Below are 12,243 nucleotides of genomic sequence, written 5' to 3' on the forward strand. Positions count from 1 at the left end.
ATGTTACCTGGACCACATGCTTTCCCATTTTTTAGGCTTTTGACAGTTTCTTCTATTTCTTCAAGCGTAAATCTCTCTGAGTCATCTGGGATAACTGTTGTGTCGACATGAAAATTGATTGGCCGCGTGTCCATCTCCTGAAGAATTGCACGAAGGTGCGCTTCCCAAACATCCATTGGTATGTTACGAGAAAACTTTGGCTGTTGGGACGCAAAGCTTTGTAAGGGTCCTGATTAGCCTCTTCAATTAAACGTTTTTCTTCCTTTTTCAAAAAACATCTGATGGGCTTGTTTAGCTATGGCTTTATATTCTCTTCTTAAATTAGCGTAGTACTCCAGCCATTCTTTCGTGCGCTGCAATTTTGCTGCATGCAGGGCTGACAAAGCTGTTTTTCTTGCTTTGTAGCAGGCATCTGTAAACCACGGTTTTGCTTTTCTATTGTTAATTACTGTAGGAGGTATTGCCTTCTTAAGAATTTCCTCCAGTTTTAAAGCAGCCTGGTTCAGGGTCCCTTTGTGTAGTGTATCGATTATTGCTTTGTTGTCTGATTCCTCTAGTAGTGTTAAGTCCAATGTTCTTCTCAACTTTAAAGACTGTAACTTCTTACTGTGATTCATACCGTTTATTTGCAGCGTTGTTTTCACGGGCAGATGCTTCTTCTCAGCTTCCATGATAACACTTTGACATTTGGTGGTTATACTAGAATTTATGAAGACAAGATCAATCGTGCCGTTGCCATTATAGCAAATATATGTTGGCTGTTCCTTCTTGTTGATTAGTATTAGCCCTTCTTCTTCTAGATAGCTCAAAACTTCTTTCGATTTATGTAGTTCTGTATCTACACGACAATTGAGATCACCCGCTAGGATGATGGGACCGTCCTTAGTTACAATATTCAAGCAGTTACCTATTTATTCTATAATATCTGTGGATGTAAACTCTGGTTGAAAATAAACACATATAAGTACTCACTGCCTTGTTCGTATTACTAACGTGTTCTTTGACTTATGTTGTATAGCGAATAGTGCGAAATTCTCTTTGAAAAAGCAGGCGATCCCCCTTTTGGCCTGCCAGTTGGACCTTTATCCGCCAAGACATGAATTGAATAATGGCTATTGATGTTCCACTCCAAAGTTAAAAAAGTTTCTACTAAAATTGCGATATCGTAGGCCTGTAACATACTCTGAATTATTATTGCTCAAGAGTCCTTCTACGTTCCAAGATAGCAGTTTAATTTCCTGCGAGATCAAGTCTTCCTTTACAATCAGACTGTGTTCACTTTCGAACACTGGGTGGAAAGGACTTGAGGCCAGAACTCTGGGCATTTCACCGTGTGAAAGTGGTCAAAATCTATTCCTACCTTAAACGTCTTTTTTATTCCATCGCACAAGATGTCTCCAGTGATTCCGTTATCTTTCAAGTATTTTATTAGATCGTCTGTTTCGTTCGTTTGATGGACACTATCGACATATAACCAGGCAGTCCTTGGGGCAGCCTTAAGGCTGCCATCGACAGTTTGTTTCGAATCCCTGACGCCGGCACTCGACCAGCGAGAACGTTTACGGTGAACGGCCTCCGTCCAGATCACTTCCTCATTTTCTTCCGAGACGTCGTTGACCACTCTCGAGGTATCTGATATGGCATCCCTGATTGCTTGGGAATCTCTTTGCTGTTTTTTCGTCTCTTCGGGTAACGACACAATTGTACTGGTTATTTGGGCTCTTATTGGTTTTCTGGACGGGTCAGGTGCCATTCCTTTTTTTCCTTCTATATCTCGAGCTTTCTCATTTCTTAGGGCGGGGATGGAAGGTCTCGTATCTTTAGTCATTAATTCTCGTTCTGACTGTGATAGAGCTTGTCTTATTTCCTCTACGACAGTCTGCTTTATTATAATTTTCAGGTTTCTAATCTCCTCCCATATTGCTTTTAACTCTTCTTTGCCATTTTTAAGCATTGCAAAGTCAGCTCTGCATTCCGTGCATAGCCACATAAGTGAGCAGCTAGGCTTCTTAAGCGTGGCAAAATCCCCTGCACTGACTGCCGCACAATCTTTGTGATACCACCTCTTACACATTCCTTCACATTCAATCACTGCATCAGCTTCCATTACAAGCTTTTCGCAGCCTCCGAATGGCGCGTCGGTACCTGTCATATCGACCCTTGGCATGCTTCTTATGTGACTGCGTAGAGAATGTCTTTGGCAAGATGGCGGTTCCTATAGATCGTAATTCAGGCCTAGTTTTGATTCGATAAACACAGTCTATAACTTCTATTCCATCAACTGATAATATGGACACTCATAGAGGTTCGCTTTTACACTACGAAAATCACTATCCGTGTATTTAACGCGGTCTGTATCACTACTAAAGTCACTTTATAAACGGATAATTCAACTTCACCAATCACTGCCACCTACATTCCGATCACAGAAAAAGTATCTTTCTTATCTGACATATTCTACTACATTCACCAACGACTTGGAAGACATAATATTTTGTAATCGATATACTTTGTCGTTGTGGGAGAAGTTGCATTAATAGTGATATGTGAAGGAATTTAAGTGTTTATTTCGAGATAACTATCGTTGTTATTTTTACAGGAGGAGCTGGTTGATCCGTACTGCCTACCCGACAAACCTGTGAAAATAAAGTTTGAAGATATTACAGCTGCAGCTTTTAAGATAAAAACCGGAATAATGATTACACCTTGCATTGTGAGTAAATCATTCAAAACTAGGTACAGATTTGTAAAACCGGATAGACCTACAGAAATATGGAATTCATATTTTACGATATCTCACCACAGCATTAACTGTTGTACAATAAATAAAGCGAGTGTTTCGGGCAAGTTTTGAAATACTTCCTTAAAACATAATATTTGAATAGGATGCAAAATAGATTGAACTCCAAGGCTGCAGACAATTTTATATTCTCCAGCAAAGCACTCAATAAGGTAAATCATCATCCAGGTATTCTGCCTAATGGCAGGTCTTTTCATGGATGAACCTCTTCCACTTTTGTCTGTCCTGCGCCAAGTTTTTCATGTCCGAATATCTATTTCTTTGGATATTGTCCGACATTTGATATCTTTTCCTTCCTCTTCCTCGTTTGCCTTTCACCATTCCTTCTTTCAGTAAACAGCCCCTCCTCAAACAATATCCGATCGAGTTCAATTTTCTCCTTCTAATGATTTGCAACATACTTCGTTCTTCTCCAACTCTTCGTAATACCTCCTCATTCCTTACCCGGTCTTCCCATTTCACTTGTTCTATTTTCCTCCATACCCGCACCTCTGGTGCCTCCAATCTTCTCTCATCTTTCTTTCGCAATGTCCAAGTCTCTGCGCCATACAGCGCTATGTTCCAAATATAACACTTAGCAAGTCTTTTCCTCAAATCTTTGTTTAGTGGTCCACAGAGTAATTTCGATTTTTTCTTAAAGATGTATTTTGCTATGGCAATTCTTTTACTTAATTTCTGTCGTGAAATACATATCATTTCTGATCATACTTCCCAAATATTTGAAGTTACTGACTTGCTCTATTTTTCTCCCCTTATAATAATACTGCAACTTCTACCTCTTCCTCCAAATATCATACTTTCGGTCTTATTCTCATCCCATATTCTTCTAGTTTCATGTTGAGTTTATCTAACATTTGTATCATTTCACGTTCACTTTCTCCCATCACAACCATATCATCTGCAAATCTTATACATTCTACTCTCCTACCTCCAACACAAACTCCACATTTTCCATTAAAACTTTCATTGATTATTTCTTCGAAATAGATGTTGAACAGTGTCGGTGGAGTTCACTGTGAGGCGTGGTCGTGTTCACATCGCGTGCTCCGCTGTTTCCCCAGCGTACTAAGTACTGTGTTTACGTGTGTTTTAGGTCTATGGCTTATGTGCTATTAGACTTTACATATCTTCCACTAATAGTTGACTGTGTTTCCTTTTCCTTTCGTTTCAAATAAGAAATAGCAGCAGTTCGAAAATTTCGTTTGTATGTGTTTATGTGAGTGCATCATGAACGATCCACCTGACACGGGTCAGGTAATTAATGTTGCTTTACAAGCATGCTAGAGCAACTCTCCACCGATGAGTCCGGAATACTTTACGTGCCAACAATCCTCCGAATCCACATCTACTTCTGTCAAATCAACAACCTGTCAACACCCACTCAACAGAGATGCAAGGAGCATCTGCCGCATTACTACAAAGAAGTCGGGTACCAGTACCCAATGTTTCAGAGTCAGCCATCAAATCAGGTAATTCTGACTCTGAAGTTTTATGTGAATTCAATTCCCAGAGCAAAAAATGCGTCCTAGTGGAAGTGAACCCCGTCCTGCAGAGGAGTCTGACATGCTCCTTGATACCATAAACAATTTAGGTTCAACTGATACCACGAACAGTTCTAATGGTGCAGCTGTGAGAGAAATAAATACTTTATCCCCATCTGTAAATCAGCCCAACACTCATCAAAGAGTTGTATATCGCAATAGCAGCGAAAATAAGTACAATCCCAATGATCATGGCCTTTTCGTTGTTATCGTCGAAGGTGTAAACAAAGACGTGCGTAGTCTCCATCCAATGGCGCTTGGTAGGCTGTTATTTAACGAGCAGGTCGTGTGCCGTCAAATCATCCTGGACATAAAACCCATAGGGCAAAACAGACTTCGAGTTGAAACCACTTCAGGAGCAGTGACGAATCAACTAGCGGAAACAAGTTTTTCGTAAACAAAATCTAGAAGTTGAGATTCCGTCTAGTGTTATTCAAAGAAAAGGTTTAATAAAAAATGTCGACCCCTCAATTAGTGAAGCTGAAATATTACGGGACATACAAACCCCGTTACCAGTCGTTCGTAAAAGCGCTTCACTAAGATTATTCACGGGGAGGGAAGGCCTATCCCAGTTTGTCCGTTAATTTTTCGTGCACAACAGCTGCCAGCATATATTCACTTACTCAGAACTAGATGTGCAGTGCAACCATTTGTGATGTCTGTGAGATTATGTGAACGATGTTTGAGATTAAATCATTCTAGCCTGCAATGCCGAAGTGCCCAACGCTGTAGTCGTTGCTCAGGGCCTCATGATGTTAGTCAGTGTTCGGATTTAATTACTCCCTGTTGTGTTCACTGGAAAGGAGATCATCTCTCCACTGATAAAAGATGCCCAGAATATGAAAAGTGGATTTCTGTTCGGGAACTTACGGCATTTAACATCATCTCGCAAGTGGCTGCGCTTGATATTTATAACAACAGAGCCTATGCGGACTCAGCGTGACCCCCACCAGTTAATTATCAAAGTCAGGTGGAATTTCCCCTTCTACCTAATATGTTTGTAACCTCTAACATGTCAACACTAAGAAATATTCCAAGACAACATGGGCCCTTGACACCAATGGTTACAGCAGAGCCACCAATGAAGGAAGATGCACCATGGAATATAACACAGCAGAACTCTCCCCATTCAATATTTAACCCACAACTCAACCATCCATTCGCCTCTCAACGTAAAATGTCAGTTCCTGTAAACCCGACAAGACGTCCGTTACAACCTTTTAAACCCAGTTTCCCCCCGATTTCTTAACTGGCCTATATTCCTCCACATTTACCTGTTACTCCGATTACTTACAATCCATACCCTCCCCAACCCCATCGGGTAACATCAAATTCTGCTAAAAACAACGATCAACTTATCGAGCAAATATTCAATATTATTATGCTCATAGTAGGCCAGCTTCAATCTTCAGCGTCCAGCAAGATTCATCCAACAGCAATCCGCGAAATGATTACCAATATTTTCGACACTGAAAATTGCCTTTAAAATCTTACAGTGGAACGGCCGGTCGGTGACCTCGAACAGAGGTGTTCCACACCGCGAGATTCAAAGCCGAAATGCATCTATAACAGCACTATCTGAGACATGGTTCATTACTTTACTGATCCAACAATCTTCGTCTCAAACATATGAGTCTATACAACCCATGGCGATCAAGAATACCTATGCTGCTACAGATTTTCAAATCTCATAATGGCATTTAAAATTCTTCAATGGAATACTCAATCGGCTATTTCAAACAAAGAGAGTCTAGATAATGCACTTCACAATATAAAGTCTCATGTTGTTGACCTGTCAGAAACATGGTTCAAACCTCAAAGATATATACATATACAACATACACAACTACCACTATAACGGAAGAGCGTGATGATGGATATGGTGGTGTGGCTATTCTGGTACACACGACATTATCTTACAGACAGCTAACTATCCAACGTAGTGTGCCCTCGCAGTTTCAGCTGATTGCAGCTATCATCCAACTATCCTCTAGAACTCTTACGATAGCATCTGGATATTGCCCACCGAGAACAGCAATCACCTTGTATATTTGGCAAGAAATCATGACGCAACTCCCCCCCCCCACAGATCATACGTGGAGACTTCAACACTCACTCCACGGCATGGGATTGTCCAACCACCGATCGCTACGACAATGATATAGTCAATATGGTCGAACAATATAATTTAGTCATACTGAATGATCATTCCCCTATATTGGTTCCTTCACCGAATCGGCAGAAATCGGCAGTTGACCTCAATATTTCCACCCCTCTTTATCCTTGTCCACCAACTGGTCCGTCCTTACTGATTCTGGTGGTTGCAACCACTTTCCCATCTTGATTACAATAGAGACTTCTCGTCTTCCTCAGCACCAGCAAGTGTCGACAGGCAAATGGAACTGCTCTAAAGCAAATTATCCAATATTCACAGCCAATATGGATGAAGAGATATTACGCCTTCCACAGTAAACTTCTAGTGGTGTCAGCTACAATTCGGTATTCTGTTAATCTCCGCTATGGAGAAAGCTGCATCCGATTCAATTTCCCTGAAGAAAGTTGGATCTACACACACGGGAAAACCAGCTGTCTGTTGGACCCCAGATTGATCTCGAGCTGTTGTACGACGACGGACAGCGCTTCGGCAATATCGGGAACAATCCACTTTAGAGAGGTACCAGCAATGCCTGCACACTACAGCTCAAGTAAGAAGATGTTTGAAAGAAATAAAAAGACACAGCTGGAAGGAATTCTGTGCATCATTAGATAGGAATTCCAACATTCCCAACGTCTGGAACAAAATCAAAACATTCCGCTGCAAAAATCACAGTCTGACCTGCCTGTATAGGGAGATTCTTCGACAAAATAGCTCCAACATTTGTTGATTTTCAACCACTTCAGTTCAACACGAACCCGAATACTCTTTTCTTATGCTCTCTCTTCACATTGGCTGAGTTGCAAAATGCAATAAAACAGTCCTCATGGTTCCAAAACAAAGCAAAGTCACCTCCGTACAGGCCATGAAGGACCTTGGAGGAGTGGAAGGTAAAGGCTTCCACCATTGTTAACCTCGGCACGTGATGGGGTAGAGTGGTTATCTCTACGCCCGGCCGCTTTTGCTCCCAGGAATTAACCTGGTACTCATTTTTGGTGTAGGCTGAGTGAACCCCAGGCCATATGCACCTCCGGAAGTGGAAATCTCGTTTCTTAAATTTTACGACTTCCTGACGGGGATTCGAACCCACGTCCTTCCGGGCGAACCGAGCACGCCTTTACCGCCTCGGCCAGGCAGCCCCTCCTCATGGTACCAGGTTTTGAAAATAATTGTTACCCGATGCTGGCGCATGAATCAATCCATGCTCTACAGTGGCTGCTTCGCATCATAAACGAATTATGGACTCAAGGAGAATTTCCGATATCGTGGCTAACAGAGTTTGTGATACCCATCCTCAAATTCTGAAAGGAACCAGAGGATCCGAATGGATGTCGTCTGTTTACTGAAAACCCTCGAGAGGATGATTAAACTTCGACTCGAATGGTGGTTAGAATTTCATAATCTTCTACCACAAACTCAGAATGGTGTTCGAAAATGAAGAATTTCCTATGACAGTCATGCACTGTTCATTACGGACATATATAAGCCATTTGTTAAGAACAGTTACAAACTTCCCCTTTTTTCTGGATATTTCTGCTGCATACGACAATGTTGATATCTCAAGATTAGTGTCTAAAATGATGGACCTCGGCCCTTCTCATCCGATCATCAAGGGAATTTACAATCTTCTGCACATCAGATGGATATACTGGGTATATGCGTTATCATGACAAGCTACTTGGCCCACGCTAAATCTCACAAGGACTGTCTCAGGGTGCAGTGCTTAGTCCGCTGCTCTACACCATTTACACCAGTGGTCTAGAAACCATATTTTCACCCAGGATTAAAATGTTACAATATGCTGACGATGTGTGTGTATATACTTGTGCAATCTCTCTCCAAACTGTCGAAGCCCACATGGCTTCAGCTGTACATCAATTAGACTAATGGCTCCTTGAAAATAATTTATCCCTATCGCCTTCCAAGTCTCAAGCAGTGATATTTACGCGAAAATACCTAAGAGCACCGCCCTTAACCTTGAACTTGGGACCGCACAACTTCAGAGTAAAACCTCAGGCAAGGTTTTTAGGTCTCACATATGACACTTGACTGACATGGTCGCCACATACATCTGAACTTACACCAAAACTGGAACGAACTCTGAATATTCTTCGTGCTCTCACCCGAACATGGTGGGGGGGGGGGTATAATCCCTGTGTTCTCCTTCTCCTATATAGCAGTTTGATCAGATCCAAAATGGATTATGGGAGCATGTTTTATCATAATGGAAACAAAATCCCTCTGCGCAAGCTGGACAGAATACAATATCTCTCGTGTCAGAACCTGCATTGGAGCAATGGCTTCAACCCCAACAAATGCGTTGTTACTAGAGTGCGCCGAACCTCCTCTTGCTGTATGTCGACAGTATTTAGCAGACAAATTTGTATTAGCCAGGATGTACAAAAACGAACCACCAATCTGCAGCAGTCTGGCTGATTTAGAAACAGTTCTTGAAAGAGCACGGACACCGAAAATGGATGAAAACTATATGCTTTCTGAACAGTCTTCAGTTTCTACGCCCCATACTTCCATCGTCAACATCCCACAAGTCTTTCCCTGCTCTTGAGATTCTGTACTCCTACTTATTTTTTCCTATTCCGATGCATCTTCTTACAACAGACTTACTTCCTCTAACCAGAGTTCAGTCTTACTTTGTAGAATATCTCAAATACAGTGGCCCAATGCTCTTCAGATCTTCACTGATGGCTCAAAAATACCCTCACCGCCTGCAGTGGGATTCGCTTTTTACTGCCTTGCAACTGAAGAATATCGTGTATTTACTTTACCGAATGACTGGACTCGTTTTTCAGCAGAAGCTGCCGCTATTTCCGAAGCTCTACCATACAGTTTAAGAGTTAAACCTTCTGCAGTTCTTATAATTACTTACTCACTCAGTGTCTTGAAGACTTTACAGTCACCTGCTACATACAAGCTAATGGTTCATCAAATTCAGATCATTCAGAGAATTCGACAACTTACACGTCTCAATATTGCTGTGCACTTTCTTTGGATACCTAGCCATAAAGGTATCACACACAACGAATATGTTGACCGGCTCGCTAGAGCAGCAACGCATTTGAGCGAACGACTAGATTCACCAGTGTCTATTCGAGACTATGTGCCACGTATCAAGCAGCGTTCACGGATGCTAATTGAAGAAGAATGGTATATTACAAAACGGCAACGGGGAAAACAATAAGCTGCAGTCCAACCATACCCTCCTCACTCACTTTGGTTCTCCAAATGGAATGCTTGTCGCCGATACATCACTTCTCTTATTCGCATGAGGTTCAATCACGGCAGTTTTGCAACTCATCTCTACCGAATAGGTGTCCTAAACTCGCCTCACTGTTACACATCTTCTCGTGCCATATTTATAATGTACAGCGGAAAAATGCATAACAAGTTTACTTTCACTGCACTTCCAAATACCACTCAACATCCAGTGCATTTTATCATCCCAACAACGAGAGGTGAATAATGCAATCGCCATATTATTAAAAGACACCGATTTAAGATTATAAAGTTTGACGTGATACTACTTCAGAAAAAATACGTAAACATCCTACAGTTGCAGTGTGCCAATTTGTTCCGTGTATGTGTGTGCGCATTCGGCAAGGACTCAGAACGTCATCACAGTATAATATTATGGAATATTCATATGTGTATATGTATTCTCAGTGTCTATTTAATGTATATGTTTTGTATTCTAATATATTTCTAGCTGGCTTTTTGATCTGGTACCTAAAGCCAATAAATTAAAAAAACAGTGTCGGTGATAAAGAGCAGCCCTGTCTTACACCTCTTCCTAATTCAATTTCTTCACTCATCTCATCTCCTATTCTCACTCTTGCTCTCTGGTTTAAATACAAATTCCTTATTAGCCTTTTATCCCTCCAATCAACTCCATTTTCTTCAGAATTTTCATAAATTTGTCCCATCTGACACAGTCAAAAGCCTTTTCAGGATCAATAAATGCAGTATAAACCTTCCTGTATTTCTGTATTCCCGGTACCTCTCTCCTATCACCCTCAGTAGCCCAATGGAATCTCTTGTTCCAACTCCTCACCTGATACCAAACTGTTCTTCACCTATAAAGTTATTCAGCTTTCTATATATCCTTCTGTTGAGCGTCCGCAGTAAGACTTTGGCTGCATGTGAAGTTAGGCGCACTACCTACGTTCTTCACATTTTTGCTGTTTTTTTCTTTAAAACTGTTCTTCACCTATAAAGTTATTCAGCTTTCCATATATCCTTCTGTTGAGCGTCCGCAGTAAGACTTTGGCTGCATGTGAAATTAGACGCAATGCCTACGTTCTTCACATTTTTGCTGTTGTTTTTCTTTTCCATAGGGATTAAGATGATTTAACAAAAGTCCTTCAACTCCAATCAACTCCTTTCTTCCTTCGTTATTTAACGCTTTTAACAGTTCAACAGGAATATCATCTATTCCCATTGCTTTTCTATTTTTCATCTCGTTCAGTGATGCTTCAATCTCTCCTCTCAGTATGGTTTCCCCATTATCATCCTCTTTAACCATATCTTCCTCCCAATTCAAGTTCTTCTCCATTTGATGGGTTGTCCAGATCATATAGACATTCTACTGTAAGTATTCTTCCCATCTTTTTATCATCACATTAAGACACTTGTCAATAAAAATATCGGCACATTCCTTACACACATGATGCAATGAATTAACATTTAAAAGCTGGACAATTTTCTTCTTAACATGAAGCCTACTAACAGAAAGAAAATCTATAAAATCCCGGCTTTAATCTGAGAAGAGGGATACAAGAAAAAAAGTATGAAAATGTTGTCGATAGTGATGCTTTGAGGAATATTTACGTTCAATTAGAGTAAAAATGTAACATGCCCTTGGCTGTATATTCGATGATTTCTATAGTCGCTGGCCTGGAAATGATCTGAACAGATCTTATAATTCTTATATAAGCGTAACGTCCCTTCTTCCTTGTACACATTATCCAAATCACTTCTGTGACATTTCAAAACCCACAGATCACACCTACAACAACACATCGATATTGAAGTTTAACTTCTGCACTATACAATAAAATATGCGTATTATATTTTAAACCCGTTAACATATGGGTCGAGCAGGTCAGAAGATTATGAAGTACTATAAAAATATCTTTGTCACTGGATGAATATATATGCAAACAGAATATTGCATTTTCTTGTCACGAGAGGAGCGAAAGAAAGACCGCACATTCTTCTCTACTTCATAGTTACTGCAGCCAAACACAGCACATACCTTTCCCCTCATGTTGAGAGGAGATATCAAGGAATGACACACGCTACTATTTAATTATGTCAACTCACTGGAAACGCATAAATAACACCAAAAACTTCACACACAAATACACGTGCTCTTATGACAGAATCAGTAGTTCTCAGGTCTACCCGCTAGAGAGAGCTCTAATAGCTGTCCATCGATATCTCGCTGAGTGTCGCGTATTTTCTCTACTGTATTTGGTTATACCTTCTGAACTATAGACCTCGTACGAATGGCGATATTTTACCTGCTGGCGCCCCTAGCGGCAACTCGCTCAGAGCATCCATGTGACGAGTGTATGTAATGGCTTGTGCGGGAGAATCAAGTGTGACAGTGAAGGAACCTATTTAAATCTGAAATGTCGTCCATGGAGATTTGTGTGGGCTTGCAGAATGTTCGGTGGGATAAGTCGTATTTCAGAACTTCTACGCTAAAGAACGGCGGACAGCTCAAT

General features: G+C 40.9%; 1 protein-coding gene across 1 annotated transcript in view; it reads left to right on the forward strand.

The window, feature by feature from the left end:
* The first annotated feature begins 2,619 nt into the window (after positions 1 to 2,619).
* Positions 2,620 to 12,243, forward strand: part of LOC136857268 (L-threonine ammonia-lyase-like) — a 163,483-nt gene continuing 153,859 nt past the window's right edge. The window contains exon 1 of the mRNA XM_067135782.2: positions 2,620 to 2,713. Coding sequence (XP_066991883.2) covers positions 2,696 to 2,713 — 18 coding nt within the window. The 5' untranslated portion in view covers positions 2,620 to 2,695. The remainder of the gene's footprint in view (positions 2,714 to 12,243) is intronic.

This window comes from Anabrus simplex, chromosome 1 (assembly GCF_040414725.1).
Source record: "Anabrus simplex isolate iqAnaSimp1 chromosome 1, ASM4041472v1, whole genome shotgun sequence".
NCBI lineage: Eukaryota > Metazoa > Arthropoda > Insecta > Orthoptera > Tettigoniidae > Anabrus > Anabrus simplex.